Raw genomic sequence first — 17,573 nt, 5'->3', positions numbered from 1 at the left:
AAGCGGTGGAATATTTACGAGTTGATTTCAGCACGTTTGCATCATCACTGGCCCTGTGGCGGCGCTACCCCTTGCCTGGCAGGAGGCGCTTTGGGCTGCGTGGAGGGGAGTGGAGGGGAGGTCTTTACAGATGCAGATCCAAAAACACACCTGCACTGGCGTCCAGAGCAGCCTAGCGCAGACTCTGGCTCCTCTGAGTTAGGCAGGACACTCTACTTAGGACAGGCCATAGCAACTACAGCTAATTAACTGACCTCTACTTAGTACAGGCCATAGCAACTACAGCTAATTAACTGACCTCTACTTAGGACAGGCCATAGCAACTACAGCTAATTAACTGACCTCTACTTAGGACAGGCCATAGCAACTCCAGCTAATTAACTGACCTCTACTTAAAACAGGCCATAGCAACTCCAGCTAATTAACTGACCTCTACTTAGGACAGGCCATAGCAACTACAGCTAATTAACTGACCTCTACTTAGGACAGGCCATAGCAACTCCAGATAATTAACTGACCTCTACTTAGGACAGGCCATAGCAACTACAGCTAATTAACTGCCCTCTACGTAGGACAGGCCATAGCAACTACAGCTAATTAACTGACCTCTACTTAGGACAGGCCATAGCAACTACAGCTAACCCTCAACTGACCAGTTAAACACCACTTTTACTATTATTGTCAGTGATGAGATTGTGTGTGTGTGTGTGTGCATGCGTAGGGGTGTGTTGACACAGCTTGCTGTGCGATGCTGACCAGAGGGAGGTGGTGGAGATGTAGTGGACCATCTGGATGAAGGACAGGGGGTCTGAGGAGGCGCCACAGCTGCTGCACACACACTGTCCAAAACACACAAGAGAAAAAGAGTCAGATGTGTGTTTAAAGTGCTCTTTGTTGGTAGCTGGTATACACAAAAACAAGCTTTAAGTTCATTCACACATTTCTGTCAGAGGACTGAAATAACCACAATAGTTGTCGATTTTGTGTAATCCAATTAAACATGGTCTGCCAATTTCATCCAGAACTGGGTGTGCTCTCTTTCAGATCCTTTTTAGAGGACTTTGACACGACCTCAAAAAGAACAAACATGTCCTCTCGTCTGTCCGTGTGGCACGGCACGCTCACCTGTTCGAAGAGCGTCATGGCAAACTTCTGGTGTGGGATGCAGTGCTTGGCCGTGCAGATGTCCTCCTTGGTCTCGTTGGAGATGTGAAAGTGAATGCGCATCAGAATGTTCTCCTGTGACGGAAGAAGGTTTAAGGGTTACAACTGCTTCTCACCAATTCACCTCATCTCACTGAAACAGGTTCACGCAGCACACACGAACACACACACACACACAACACTCCCAAGGCCAGACGGCACAGATCGAGAGACCCGGGCCAAGAGAGGGTTCCTGGAGAGTCTTCTTTAAATATTAAAAGGCCAGTAACAGGGGCAGCGACTCGAGGTTATGCGAGGTTGTGGTGTTAAAACTCAGCGGGGCTTCATCTGATCGTGAATCTGCGAGGCGTAAGCAGCGCAGCAGTTTAGAGAGGTGACACCTGACCCGCCTACTGTGGCGGAACTTGCTGACGGAGGACAGACTGTCCTGAGAAAGCGCAGAGCCACCATCCCCGTGATTCACGCCGCTCTTATGAGCAACATTCCTCTTCATCAAGTGGACAGGAGGGCTTAGAGTCCCCATAGCACTGCAGATAGCGCACACTGTGGAGAGGCAGAGCCAGAGAAACTAAAGTACAGGCAGAACGGAAGAATTACGAGCAACAGAGAGGATGGATAGAGAGAAACAGGAAGACAGAAGGCATGGAAGACAGGAAGAGGGAGTGAGAGAGAGAGAGAGAGAGAGAGAGAGAGAGAGGGCTCTCGACAGCAAGCACAAGCCTCCTGCCAGCATCTCGAGGTTACCACACTAGCCAGCATAATGCGACAACAATAATAACAGAAATGCATACATTAGAAACCAGCACAACGGGTACTCTGTGTGGGGTTCGCACTGGTCAGCATTATCTCAGCATGCCGAGGAACAAGCATGGAGGAGGAGGGAGAGGGGCAGCAAACACGGTTGGAGATGGGGGGGGCACGGTGCCCGAGGCTGCCTGCTTATGAAACCACCCCGTCAGGAGAAAAGCAGTGACTCGTCTTAACGAACCCCCGGCCTGAGCCTGCATGAGCGAAAATAAAAGGACAACGCGGGGCAGAGTGCGGCAAAGAGGGACAGAAGACTTTTTAGGAGAGGCGTTTTGGCGTTTCATTTTCTTAGGCTTTTACTTCAAGTCGATATGTGGCATGCGTGGCAGGACGGGCTGGACCCTGCTCTCTGTTGCCCGGCGTGACGTGGCGCGGGTGCCAAGCACTGCAGCAGATCGCTGCCCAGCATCAACCGCTTCCCTTAGCCTTCTGCCGCCGTGAGGCTTCCAAGGTGCTGCCGAACGCCAGCCAACATAAACCCGAGCGCTGTTTGTCGGCATCACCAGGGCTCATAACAAACAGGAGGGAAAAGAGCGAGCCTTACTCGTCTAATCCCAACAGTGCTGTTTTGGCTGAGATGCTCGGCCCTTAAAAGAAATTCTGTTAGCTTTGATTGAGACTTGGCAGTAGCAAGCCACAGCCTATGTGAATGCAGGCAGGAGAATGAGAGAGCAAGAGAGAGAAAGAGAGAGCAAGAGAGAGCAAGAGAGAGCAAGAGAGACAAAAGGAGAGAGAGAGAGAGAGAGAGATAAAGGAGAGAGAGAGAGACAGCCATAAAGGACAGAGAGAGAGAGAGAGAGAGAAAATAATGACAAAAGAAAGACGTAAAGAAGACAAAATGGTCTGAAAGAAGGAAAGACAACAGCAGAGAGAGATACAGAGAGCAAGACTGGAGGTGTTTCTGGGGTTTTCAAAGGGAATGGAAAGACTCTTACGAAGCACTCGGCCGCGTCGTCCATGATTCCGAGCTGGAAGCGCTGCTCATCCTGGAAGGTCTTGGCCAGGGCGCTGCGCAGGGCGTCCGACGGCAGCACCTTCTCACTGCTGAACTGGAACTGAGCAAAGATGCTCTGGGGACACAACACACACAACACAACAGCAGTCAGACACAACACACACAACACAACAGCAGTCAGACACAACACACACAACACAACAGCAGTCAGACACAACACACAACAGCAGTCAGACACAACACACACAACACAACACAACAGCAGCCCTCAGTCAGAGACAACACAACAGCAGCCCACGATCAGACACAACAACTCACTTCACTCAGTCCCACTCTAATAGATTCAGTTCCGTTCAAGTTAGTTCAGTTCTGCCCAAATTCCATGATCTCCTGCGGTGGGGTTCGATTCGGTTGTAAAAGTGACATTTGGGTATCACTTTTTGTCAGACTGTGTCAACGGAGTCTCACCACGAAATATCTCCAATAATAACAAGATAAACAAGTGACGGGCAGACAAAGGCGTTGAGAGAAGGAGGAGGCAGACAGACACACACACACACACACACAGACAGACAGACAGACAGGCAGACAGGCAGACAAGCTCCGCTCTGAAGTTTGGGGATGAATTGAACAGCGCCGCTGAGGCTGCCAGAACACTACAGGCGAGACTGAGATTTAACGAGACACCAGCATGTTTACACGGCTTATTGTTGTTTAAAACAGTCTCCGCTCAATCACAACAGCCCCGTCTCTCTCTCTCCCTCCCTCCTTCTCTCTCTCTGTTTTCCATCTCTCTGTTTCACTCACTCTGTCTTGTGCTCCGTCTCAGTCCCTCTCTCTCGTGCCAGCTGGCCAGATAATGCTTAGGGCCTTTGTGTGTGTGTGTGTGTGTGTGTGTGTGTGTGTGTGTGTTAGGGCCTTGTCAGCAGCGCAGTGCAGCGCAGCACACAGACTAGAGCATATTGCATAAGCGCCTCCACCTGCTCACTTTCTCTGTACCGCGCAGGACAGACAAGTTGCACTCATGAAATCGTAATGATATCTCTTTCGCAAAACAATACATTAATAATGAACGAGGATCGGACACAAGCTGTCGAGACTCCACTTGAGGAAAAGGTCTTTTTCCTGTTGGTCGGAGTCGGGGGCATCTAAAGGAAGCCTGGAGGCAAAAAAAAAGACAAAAAGGGGGCTTCCTCTAGACAGCAAAGAGGTAGATGTGGGTGACTGGTAGTCTCTGCTTCTGTGTGCAGATCTAGACACACAGACTATTGGACAGGGGCAGACACACAGACTATTGGACGGGGGCAGACACACAGACTATTGGACAGGGGCAGACACACAGACTATTGGACAGGGGCAGACACACAGATTTCCTTTAAAGCAGATGAACAACTGAGAGACAAACATGCAGGCAGATATGGAGAGATACTGTGAGCCAAGGGACTTGGCAAACTAGAGCCCTGCAATAAACAGAAATAGGAAAAAATGTCCACACAGACAGGCAGGCTAGTGTAGAGACAGACACACACACAGGCAGGCTAGTGTAGAGACAGACAGACACCCACACAGACAGGCTAGAGACAGACAGACAGACACCCACCCACACAGACAGGCAGGCTAGTGTAGAGACAGACACACACAGGCAGGCTAGTGTAGAGACAGACAGACACCCACACAGACAGGCTAGAGACAGACAGACACCCACCCACACAGACAGGCTAGAGACAGACACACACACACACAGACAGGATAGTGTAGAGACAGACACACACACACAAACAGGTTAGTGTAGAGACAGACACCCACACAGGCAGGCTAGTGTAGAGACAGACAGACACACAGGCAGGCTAGTGTAGAGACAGACAGACACACACACACACAGACAGGCTAGTGTAGAGACAGACACCCACACAGGCAGGCTAGTGTAGAGACAGACACCCACACAGTTAGGCTAGTGTAGAGACAGACACACACACAGACAGGCTAGTGTAGAGACAGACAGAGAGACACACTCCACCAGTCCAGACACACAGCTAGCAGGCAGACCAAAAGGGAAACACGTCCACAAACTATCAGACTAGCGTGCAGACAGACAAACACAAGCTAGCACACTAGCACGAGAACAGTGACAGCCACAAAAGCGTGCACACACAAAACACACACACACACACACACACACACACACACACACACAATTCACAAACGGCTACCTTCTCTGCTGGATGGGAGCGTGTGTGTGTGTGTGTGTGTGTGTGTGTGTGTGTGTGTGTGTGTGTGTGTGTGTTGGGGGGGGGGGGGGCACCTCTCACTCTCATCTCCTGCAGAGTTATTGAGCGTGGGATGGAAAGGGCCGCTGGCACTCGGGCACATCAGTTGGAATGCAATAAAAATAAAGAACAGGAGAGATGAGCGAGAGCACAGGGAGGAGAGGAGAGGAGAGGAGAGAGGAGAGAGGAGAGGAAAGGAGAAGAGGAGAGGAGAGGAATAAAACAACAGTATAAGGAGGATGAGAGAGACCGAGAGAGAGGGAGGGAGAGAAAGAGAGAGAAAGAGAGAGAGAGAGAGAGAAAGAAAGATAGAGTGAGTGAGGGACAGACGAAAGGGATGATGGACATTAGCCTTAGAGAGGCTGCTATTTGGGCCCTGTTGTCAACTCAGATGACTAATGGAAGAGTTCGGTGGAAACTCAGCCTTCCATCAACTGGGCTGGAGCCCCCCCCCGCCCCCCATGATGGGAACAGGAAGGGACCCAAACCCTGTTCCGTCACGGTCGGTCCACATAAGGGGAACAATCCAACCTTACACACACCCTGCTCTCTGACTAGACTACACACACACACACACACACACACACACACACACACACACACACACACACACACACACACACACACACACACACACACACAGTAAAGCGACATGAATTTCATCCCTGATCAGACCCAGTGTCGTGGCTCTTGGCCGCTAGACCCAGAGCTCTGAATCATTCCCTGAATGACTCCCTCAGGCCAGGCCTGTCGCCTCAGGTCTGCTCTGTTGGGCTCGGCCCCAGGTTCCCTCAGAGTGGCTGGGACACAAAGCCCTCTTTTCTTTTAAAGACAAAGCCCTCTTAGGCCAGTGAGAGAGAGAGGGCGCTGAACATTCTGCTGTTTAAATGAAAGGTGTTTACCTTAAGGGCACAGAAGATGCAGGAGTCCTCCATGCACTTGTGTGTACTCAGCTGCCGGAAGCTTCTACGAAAGATGTCCAAATGCCAGAGCACCTGCAAATGATGGAGGAAGAGAGAGAGAGAGAGAGAGAAAAAGTGAGAAGAGAGAAAGGAATAGAGTGTGAGACTTGCGGAACACAGCACAGTTGAAAAACTACAATGGACACCAGACATAATCAGAAATAAAAAACATGACACAGTAACATGCTTCTGTAAAATGATTGTAAAGACACAGATTGATTTCCTACAAGGAACCTGAACACTGAGGCACGTGTGGGCTTCCTGCCTTCGGGCAAGCCCCGCTGGAGGCGAGAGAGGGGGGTGTGAGGAGGTGGGAGGAGAGGAGGAGGGAGCCCAAAGATAGGGGTGGGAGGAGAGGAGGAGGGAGACCCAGAGAGGGGGGTGGGAGGAGAGGACAGGAGGAGGGAGCCTCAGAGATGGGGTTGTGAGGAGAGGAGGAGGTGGGAGGAGAGGAAAGGAGAGGGAGCCTCAGAGATAGGGGTGGGAGGAGAGGAGAGGAGAGGAGGAGGGAGCTCAAAGAGGGGGGTGGGAGGAGAGGAGGAGGTGGGAGGAGAGGAGAGGAGGAGGGAGCCTCAGAGATGGGGGTGGGAGGAGAGGAGGAGGGAGCCTCAGAGAGCTCTGCAAGCCCGACAGCATGAGCGTTTTGGTGGGCTCTGATGATCAGACGTGCAGCACGCTACAAACACATCGCCTCCCTCCACTGACTCCACATGACTGCCTTTCATCCGCCAGCACCTACTTCCACAGACAGCTTCTTAACACACACACACACACACACACACACAAACATTCACCTGAGTATTCTGCTGCTAAGATACTAAAACACTTACACACATCAACACACTACTAAAGTATTCATCTGCTTAGATACCAAAACACACACACACACACCCATAGCATCCTGCTGCTTAGACACCAAAACACACACACACACACACACACACACCCAACCATAGCATTCTGCCGATTCGGCACCAACACACATACACACCAACTCACACACACAGTACCTGAAGCAAAGGGGCTTGACAGTCCAGAGCTGCTAAGGTCCCTAACAGCAGACCTGAAGGCTCCTCTAAAATCCCTCTGGCTCTGGCTCTGGGTCCCAATGGAGATCCCCTCTACTCCACTTATCAGCTGAAATGAAGCCCACTCTCCCACACTGACACCCCAACAGAGCAGAGCTCCGGATACGGTCCTCTGAGTGAAGGTCAGACAATCCCACAGTGTGCTGAAGGAAGGGGTGGGTAGGAAAGACAGTAAAGGAAGGTAGAGAGTGAGGGAGGTAGAGAGTGGTCAGGGAGAAGAAGAGACGAAAGGAGGGAGTGGAGGAGACGAGAGGAGAGGGGAGGGGAGGAGAGGTGGGGGGGGGGGGGACGGAAACAGATGAAGTGTCTCTTGTCAAAGCTGGAAGTGCATCGAAGTGAGTAGGCACACTGCTCGTGCCGGTGAGGAGAGGAGGAGAGGAGAAAAGAGGAGAGGAAAGGAGAGACGAGGGGCATCAGTGGAAACAAACATGCCCCTGGCTCAAGCGCTCTCTTTCTTTTCCCTCTCGTTCTTTCTCTCCCCCTCTCTGTGTCCCTGTCTCTCTCTTCTTTTCTTCTCTCCATCTAAATCTCTCACTCACACACCATCTCCCATCTGGAGCAGGCTGGGAGCCTCCTGAGGGGTGGGAGCGGGTGGGTGGGTGGGTGTTAGTGTGCAGGGGATGACTGGACCCCATCCTGCCCCTGTTAACTGGACCAGATGGCTCGTCCTTAATACACACGCACAAGTACACACGCATGCAGAAACACATACACTGACACACATGCAGTCATGCATTACCTCCCCCCCCCCCAAAAAAAAAATCACACACACGCAATCTAACCGAAGGCCCCCTCTGTTCCACTTGAAGACCCCCCCCCAACCCGACACACAGCCACGCTAAATTATTGAGGGAGCTGTCAGCCTGCGTTAGGAGGACATTCCCTCACCTTCGACAACACACACTCGGACAGACACACACACACGCACACGCACACACACACACACACACACACACACACACACACACACACACACACACACACACTTACACACACACACTTACACACACACCTTCACCCTCACTCAATCACTGGTCCTGATGCCCATCTGCCACCTCCTAGTCCAACCTGATTCCAGTGTCGGCGACCCCTGTGTAATTAACACCTCTGGACACTAAAGCCTCTTTACTCAGTTGTGGGCTAATGAGAATCATTTGTGATGCAACAACTAATCAAGACTAAATCGACTAAAATGGACTATGAAAATAGCTGCCAACTCACGTAATAGTCGATATGTTGGTTACGTCATTAAGCACGTTGTTGCCCACATTAAGTAGCTCACTGGACACAGAAACAAGGGTTAGGGTTAGGGATGCAAAGCTCTTTCTAGATCGAGGGAGCAGCCAGAGTTAGTCATTTTGCTGTAATGAGGGGCAAAGCTAACCGCTAACCTCCACACCCAGAGCCACACACCAGGGCATCCGCTAACCTCCACACCCAGAGCCACACACCAGGGTATACGCTAACCTCCATACTTGCTTGCAGCACATAGCAATCAGCTGCATTGATTACCAATGACCTACAAAAGGTCAAAGAGGCTAACCTTCACAGCAAGCTGTGCTAACTGCCCCAGAATGGCACACAGAGGCTGGTAAGGAACGGATCAGTCAGTCAGACGGCCGCTTTCTGCCTTTTTCTCGTGTGAAATCCCCCCCCCCCCCACCCTTCATCCGTACAGTGCCACTTTAAAGTATGTGAACCCCTTGACCACTTAGGAGTTTTCTGTTGTTTTACCATGATTTTTCATTTTTTTCATCACCAATTTTCCATAGAAGGAATGTCAGGTTTATGTTTATCATTTGCATGTACTTTTTTTAGAGGGAATTGTTTGAGTAGCCAAAAGACTACATGAAACATGGAATTAGTCCATTTCAAAAGTAAGTGAACCCCCAGCTGAATTGGTAAAGTCAAGCAGGTAACAGATTCAGTGAAACTTATTTGGGTGCTTAATTAGTCAATTAAGCAAACCGATCATCTGAGACATCCTTAGGGAAAGGTTTGGGCAACACAGATTAAAAGAGGGAGGAAACCAACCAAACTACTGTAGTGCCAAGGTGTACCCACACAGATCAACAATGCCGAAAGGAAACGAGATATCCGAGAACATCAGGGAGAAGGTTCTGACAGCCCATCAGTCTTGGGAAAGCTATAAGACCATCTCCAAAAGATTCCAGCTCCATCCATCCATCCAAGACAAATCATTTTGAAATGGAGGGCATTCAACATGACCGCATCTCTGCCTAGAAGTGGACGCCCATCAAGACCATCACCAAGAAGCACCAGAAGAAGAATAAATCAGGTAAAAGTCAACCCACACATCACCTCTAAAGAGTTTCAGACCTCTCTGGCAGCATCTGGGGTAAATGTACATGGGTCTACAATCAGACGAAAATTGAATAGACATGACATTCATGATCGGGTTGCTAGAAGGAAGCCTCTGCTCTCAAGAAAGAACAAAACTGCCCGTTTCAACTTTGCCCGAGAGCACTTGGATAAACCAAAGGCCTTCTGGAAGTCCCTTCTTTAAACAGATGAGTCCGAGATAGAATTATTTTGTCACGATCAAAACCAACAATTTTCGTCTGATTGTAGACCCATGTACATTTACCCCAGATGCTGCCAGAGAGGTCCGAAACTCTTTAGAGGTGATGTGTGGGTTGACTTTTACCTGATTTATTCTTCTTCTGGTGCTTCTTGGTGATGGTCTTGATGGGCGTCCACTTCTAGGCAGAGATGCGGTCATGTTGAATGCCCTCCATTTCAAAATTATTTGTCTTGGATGGATGGATGGAGCTGGAATCTTTTGGAGATGGTCTTATAGCTTTCCCAAGACTGATGGGCTGTCAGTACCTTCTTCCTGATGTTCTCGGATATCTCGTTTCCTCTCAGCATTGTTGATCTGTGTGGGTACACCTTGGCACTACAGTAGTTTGGTTGGTTTCCTCTCTCTTTTAATCTGTGTTGCCCAAACCTTTCCCTAAGGATGTCTCAGATGATCGGTTTGCTCAATTGACTAATTATTCACCCAAATAAGTTTCACTGAATCTGTTACCTGCTTGACTTTATCAATTCAGCTGGGGGTTCACTTACTTTTGAAATGGACTAATTCCATGTTTCATGTAGTTTTTCAGCTTCTCAAACTATTTCCTCTAAACAAGTACATGCAAATGATAAACATAAACCTGACATTTCATCTATGGAAAATTGGTGATAAAAAAATGAAAAATCATGGTAAAACAACAGAAAACGCTTAAGTGCTCAAGGGGTTCACATACTTTCAAGTGGCACTGTATGTGCGTGCCCCTTCTGTCTGGCTCCTGTAAGGCTACAGCAAGTCCAGGTGAAAGCCTCGTCAAGCAGAAGGCTGTAATCTGCAGCGCTACACGGCTATGCCACGCGAGAGGGAGGGCACCCGTGGCAATGTGGGTTGCTGTTCTCATGGTTACTCAGAACATGTACTTTTGCACAAGTTGCTCTAAACTAAGAAAGAGTGTTCGAGGCCGGAGAGGATGTGTGTGTATGTGTGTGTGTGTGTGTGTGTGTGTGTGTCTGTGTCTTAGAGTGTTAGAGAGACAGTGTTTCAAGCAGGGGAACACGCAAGGGATGCCTTCTACCCAAATAAGACCACCTGTGTGTGTGTGTGTGTGTGTGTGTGTGTGTGTGTGTGTGTGTTTTCTATAAACTCATAATGTGGATTTCCTTGCCCTCGAACTGGAACACAGTCTGTCTAGCTGGTGACACTGACAATCTAATAACGTTAAGCATCTTGAGAATTCAGAGAATTCATTTTTCTGCAGCGCATACGGTGAAATGGTTTCTTTTTGGCCGAACGATGAAACTAATTACAACATGACCACTTCTTTGTCCATCAGCCCTAAACAGCAGACCTCTCTCTGACCCCAAAAAACAGCTGGTGCCATCCACAGCTTTCCTGCTCAGGGAGAGCATCCAAAAAGAATGGGAGGGTGTGTGTGTGTGTGTGTGTGTGTGTGTGTGAGTGTGTGTGTGTGTGTGAGAGAGAGCGAGAGAGAGAGAGACAGAGGGAAAAGATAATTGAGCTGAGAGAGAGAGAGAGAGGGGGAAAAGAGAGAAATTGAGCTGACCAAAGCTGACTGGAAAAGATGCAAATTGATGATATAACAAAAACGGACATTTCCACCCAGTGCCAGAGCTGCCATGACGACAGCACTCAGGATAGGATTATCAGATTACCTTCAAGCAGAAAAAAGGATGTGTGTAAAGTGTGTGTGTGCATGTGTGTGTGCATGTGTGTACACACGAGTGTGTCTGTGCATCTGTGTGTGCGCGTGTGTGTATATTGGTCTCAGCACCCGATTGCCATCATTCCATCACATCAATACAGCCAAAAGTTTCCCCTCCACTCCAGAGATGTGTGCTGTTTCCACCCACACCCTGACGCCACTCAGTAGGGGGCCGTGTGTACGGGAAGAACAGTCAGAGAGGGTCCACAAGCCCAGCCCAGCCGTTTAGGGCCCGTCATAGAGTACCTGATACACTGCACACCCCTGGCGTTGGTGGAGGGGTGGGGTAGACAGGCCTCTCTGGTTCATGATTGACTAGACCCTGGAGTAATAAATAACCTTTCATATGGGTTCGCTCTCACTGTGAAGGACTCTCTCACACATGCACACTCACACACACACACAATTTAGCTGCTATCCCTTTTCATTCGGTGTGCGTGCCTCGGACAGGCTTGCCGATTGATTGCAAACACTAACACTCATTTTGTTACCATAACTGTTGGGGCTTAATAGGGTGAAACATTGTTTGGCACATTTTCTAAATCCCTGGTAGCCCTTCAGGCAGTAATTCTTCAGATTTTGGCTGCCCAAAAGGAAAAAAAGACCGTTTTTAATCTAGAATCAGATTTATTCGAGAAAGCACACAAAAAAAATTATACATTTACAATCATAATAGATTTCATTACAGATGCACTGATCGATCAGTCAATGACTGGAATAAGCTGGTTTTCATCTTGATCAGCCAGTCAACGGTCACTGACTGGTGACTGGCTGATCAGTTTCAGAAAGATTAAATTCTGTGCAGGTCAAATTTACACGCATGCGCCGCCCGATGGTTTATGTCACGTACACAGCGGCACACACAGTTTATAAACTGATTAACAGCTAAAACCTGCCATGATCCTTAATCCAGCCCTTTTGTGCAGTCTTCCAATTGGCGTTCAGAAATGCCGTGCGGTTAGCCGTGGCATAAACCCATTTATGAAAGAATACTGTCCAATCAAACTTTTAGTTGTAGGTTTGAAAAAAAATTGTCAAAGTAAACAATTTTTTTTCTGCCACTCACAGGTTAATGGAAAGGATCATGGAAAGGATCCCTACACATACCTACAGAGACATACACTCGATGCCTGAGGAAGGCACAGAAGATTTTAAAGGACCACAGCCACCCAGGCTATGGAATATTCTCATTGCTGCCGTCTGGTAGACGCTACCGGAGCATCCGAACACGGACTACCAGAATGACAAACAGCTTTTTCCCCGAAGCTGTAAGGCTTCTGAATCAGCAACACTGATCCACTGAACAGACGCCACCACCACTTACTCCCTGCTCCCCCACTCATACAATACACTTCCTACATATATTTGCACAATTTTATTTTGTTTTAACTTAATTTAATATTCTCACTTCTTCACACTTTAAACTGCTGCTAGCCCTTCTTCTACTTTAAATTGTTGTATGTTAATGTTATATGTTATATTGTTATAGTGTTTCAGAGTTATATGTTGTTCTTTAAATTGTTGTATATTAATGTTATATGTTGTATTGTTATAGTGTTATAGAGTTATATGTTATTTTTTTGGTAAATGTTACTTTTTATCTGTATGACGTCTACTGCGTAGATGATGATGCTGGCCAAGTCTTCTGCTGTGCTGAAGCAATTTGGTGCATGCAACAATTAACACTTTGATTTGTCTGACTTCACTTGACCTATGTCTATTTACCTCAGGAGACATACCTGTGTCTGTTTACCTCAGTAACTGATCCCTACAGCGACATACCTGTATCAACAACTGGAACGATTTTAATCGCTTTTGGCATTAACTAGTGGACAAACCATCATGATCAACAACTTGTTCGTTCGGTGGTAAAAGTTTTCCCTTCAAATAGCAAGTCAAAAGAGCTGATAGGGTGAATAAAGGAGAAATGATTATTTCACTTCAGGGATGTCATTTCTGATAGCCTGTTGGACAGGTTGTTGTTATATTTTGGTAGTCCAACGGGAAAAAAACGATTGTCCTCAGACGCCGGTGATTTCGCGAGCTCTGTTTGATTTTGCACTGTGTGGCTAACCCACAACTGCCATCTTGCCACGTCGCTTGCCTGCAGAGTAAGGGCAAAGACAACAACCCCATCCCGTGACCCCTACCCCCACCCCCCTCTCCAACCCCTCATCAGCAGGAGCAGGGGCTCCTCACATGGAGTGGGCACAGGAGCAGGGGCTCCTCACATGGAGGTGGCACAGGAGCAGGGGAGCAGGGGCTCCTCACATGGAGTGGGCACAGGAGCAGGGGCTCCTCACATGGAGTGGGCACAGGAGCAGGGGCTCCTCACATGGAGTGGGCACAGGAGCAGGGGCTCCTCACATGGAGTGGGCACAGGAGCAGGGGCTCCTCACATGGAGTGGGCACAGGAGCAGGGGCTCCTCACATGGAGTGGGCACAGGAGCAGGGGAGCAGGGGCTCCTCACATGGAGTGGGCACAGGAGCAGGGACTCCTCACATGGAGTGGGCACAGGAGCAGGGGAGCAGGGGCTCCTCACATGGAGTGGGCACATGCCAGGTGTCCCATGCCTGGAGCCCTGGGACACAGCTGCTCATTACGCCGATGTTCCCAAACCTCTCCCTCTCCATGATGCACACACACACATCATAACACGGAACATGTAGTCTGCCAGAACAGGAAAAGCTGAGACACGACACAACCCCCCCCCCCCCCCCCCCTCCCCTCCACCCTCTATTACCATGAAACTGGGCTGGATAAGCCCAGAAGCAGATAGAGGAAAAGCTCGTCTTTTTTTCCCCCTGTGTTTGTTTACTGTTGTGTTAACCAGCCCTGTTGGAGACGATGGCATGAACCGCAGTCATCAGACTGTATCACATTCCTCCTTCTTCCACTGCCTGCCCTCCCCTGCAGCCAAATCCATGCGAGATCATCTTTTGTCTCGTTCAGCTGCTCAAGTTTGCGTGTCGTGTTTGGTGCGCGACAAAGCCGGGCTTAGATTTCGGGGGAATGCGTGGTGGCAGACGTCGTTCTCGCAAAAGACCTCCAGCTTCTCCCCCCAGAGTTTTCTCTGGTCCTCGACATGACGCACACAAGGGTAGAACAGGAGGTAGGAGCAGCAAGACAAAACCATGGAGGCTTAACTGGGAGAAGGAGAGAAGGGGACATCAGTCTTAGGTGCACGTGACGACTCCGAGCCTGAGAAACACAGAGCAGGAAAGAGACATGAGGGATGGAGCGGAGAGATAGCGACGAGAGGGGGAAAGAGCAGACAAGAAGGAAGAGAAGGACAGAGGGAAAGAAAGCGGAATGGAAAACAATGTGAGTGAGAGAGAAAAGACTGGATAAAAGCGGGAATAGAGAAAGAGAGGGGGGAAGAAAGAGAAGGAGAAAGAGAGAGAGAGAGCAGACAGGAAGGAAAGAGCTCTCTGTGTTTCCTGTGCCCCCACTATGTGTCCAGGACATGTGCTTCCTGCGAAGATGATATATTCCTCCTGTTTTTCTGATCCAGGAAGACACGGACATGGCAAGGCTTTCACCCAGTTTGGGGGGGGCGGTGGTGGGGGTGAGGTGGGCACTCTGCACTAAGAGCTGCCTTTCAAACTTTGGGCGCAGAGTAAGGTCAGTCAACCCAGGGCAAACAACACGACATGTGAAACTAGACAGACAGAACTACACAGGACAGAGGAGAAAAGAAAGGGGAGAAAAAAAGAAAAAAAAAAACTTGGAAATCACTTTGAATACACATTCATCAATTTGTCAACATACGGCAAAATCTTTGTCCTGTTCCAAACTCTTTACGTGTAAGAAAACAGACATAGGGTCCATTCACAAAACCCTCAAAAGACTGACATTTTTGCACCAGGCACATGAAGGCCTCAAATACGTGTGCAGCATAACTGGAATGGGGCACAGAAGAAGAAGAGGCACCAACCCCTGCCCCCCCCCCCCCCCCCCTTTCCAGTTTATTCAGTCTGGAGAGCTCGAGGGGGGGGACTTACTGGCAGGGTCAAAAGGAAAAGAGAAAAAAACAGCCACTCGTCTCCACGTCTTACTGTCTCTGCAGGACACACCTCCGCCTCTGAGGTAATGGGGCAAACACTTATGGTTTTAATGAGGGCGCCGAGGTTAAGGATTTAACTCCCACCGCCGGGGCGAGAGCACGGCTACCGGTCAAGCTTCCTGGGGATCCTCTGCGGGAGATTAAGGCTGACTTTTTCCTGTTTTACTTTTTTTTTTCAATGAGGAGATGAGAGCGTAGTGTTACTAGTGGTACTAGTGGTACTAGTAAAGTAAAAGGCCGACGACAGCACCGAGACAGCATGCCTGCGCTTGAACCTCAAGGGGGGGGGGGAGATGAAGGGATGGAGGATGATTATTATGCTCCTGATGACTGTGGATTTAATAGAAAAAGAAAGGAGGGAAGAAGAATGCCTTCATCTCCAGACTGAGCTTTTGAGCCTGGAAGAAGACAGCACACGCCGGAGGAGCGTCTCTAACCAAGTCTGGCCTCCTGCACAGTTTAGTTCCGGAGAAAACAAACCAAAAACAGGGACTGGGTTCCCCCTCGGGCTCCATATCTAGTGTCTCGGCACACTGCTATGCGTCTCAGTCGCAGCAAACAATACCCCCCCCCCCCCCCCTCTCTCCTGACTCATATGGGACGCTAATTTGTAGCTCAGAGGGCTTAGCATCCCGCTAAGCCCCTTTATTTCCATATAGCTGATTATACGGTAATCCAAAAATAGAGGAGAAAAACTAATGACAGGTTGCTCAGACTGGGTAATTATGGATGAAGGATGACATCTGTCTGATAGATGGCCGTCTACCGTTTTGAGAACATAACACACACACACACACACACACACACACACACACACACACACAGAGGCATACGTCACCATCTCTGATGCTTGAGTCAGCAACTACAGTTGTGTTGTGTGTGTTTTGTTAAGCTTTCAACCGAGCTTCACTGCAACAGGCTGACTTCTCAAACATACCCCCACCCCCACCCCAACCCCAGCTCCTTCCCCTCACGGCCGTCTCCCAGGAGACCGAAGAGTGAGCATCAAAGCTGTGCGATGCACAAGAGACGCTGCTCAGTCATCCTGGAATAGATTCACAGAGTGATCAATACGCAGCACCAGAGATTCTACTCACTCAGGCAAGCATGAGAGAGAGAGAAAGAGAGAGAGAGAGAGAGAGAGAGAGAGAGAGAGAGGGAGAGTGAGGGAGAGAGAGTGGGAAAAAAAGTGAGGGAAAGAGAAGGCATGAGATAGTGATAGAGAGGGAAGAAGAGAGAGAGAAAGAGGGAGAGTGGGGAGAAGAGAGAAAAAGAGAGAGAGAGTGCTCATGAGTGAGTGGCTATCCGGCCATGAGGATCATTCTCCATTATTTATTTTCCCTGACATGTGTCCTCATGAGGGGTGCCCTCGCCAGCTCAGCGTCCAGAGAGGAACCGTCCTGCCCCCCGGAGCCTGTGGGGTCGGTACAGTAGCAGTCCACACACACACACACACACACACACACACACACACTTCAGCAGTGACCAAAACGCTCACTAACACACAGCTGCTAATCCACCACACCCTGCAGATAAACACAGCAATGCTGTCTGATTCATAGGTGGGCCTTCAATTACCCCAACCCTACTCCAACTAAAATAAACACACACACACACACACGCCCCTCCCAATCTCAACACACACACCGATAGACAGACAAGAGAAAGACAAATCTCGACACACACACACACACACACACACACACACCACCCTTTGTGGCACACACCCACCCACATATACACACCAGGGTAGTATGATGCCAACTTCAGCCTTATTATTATAAAGCCCATGAGAGGAGCTGGGCGAGGTGACGAGTGAGTGCGGAGGACTGCAGGGACGCAAAACAGTAATTGTCCCTCCCTTGATTACAGCCTCGGCGCACGGGTAAGTCCGGGACAAAGGGAGGCTGTCAGTGCAGCGTAACTAGGTTTCTGGTGGACCTGAGAGCACACACACACACACACACACACACACACTGGAGAAGAACACCTTGAGAACAC

The 17,573-nt window shown here is 49.3% G+C and overlaps 1 protein-coding gene across 1 annotated transcript in view; it reads right to left on the bottom strand.

Annotated features, from left to right (window-relative positions):
- usp54a (ubiquitin specific peptidase 54a) overlaps positions 1-17,573 on the bottom strand; it is a gene marked incomplete at both ends in the record, with an annotated part of 42,352 nt that overhangs the window by 22,302 nt on the left and 2,477 nt on the right. Inside the window, 4 exons of the mRNA XM_080848598.1 lie at positions 757-839; positions 1,126-1,239; positions 2,907-3,041; positions 6,096-6,188. Coding sequence (XP_080704724.1) covers positions 757-839; positions 1,126-1,239; positions 2,907-3,041; positions 6,096-6,188 — 425 coding nt within the window. The remainder of the gene's footprint in view (positions 1-756; positions 840-1,125; positions 1,240-2,906; positions 3,042-6,095; positions 6,189-17,573) is intronic.

The sequence above is a fragment of the Sprattus sprattus genome (genome assembly GCF_963457725.1).
Source record: "Sprattus sprattus genome assembly, chromosome: 12".
In the NCBI taxonomy this organism is placed as follows: Eukaryota; Metazoa; Chordata; class Actinopteri; order Clupeiformes; family Clupeidae; genus Sprattus; species Sprattus sprattus.
This window is presented reverse-complemented; position numbering and strand designations above follow the sequence as displayed.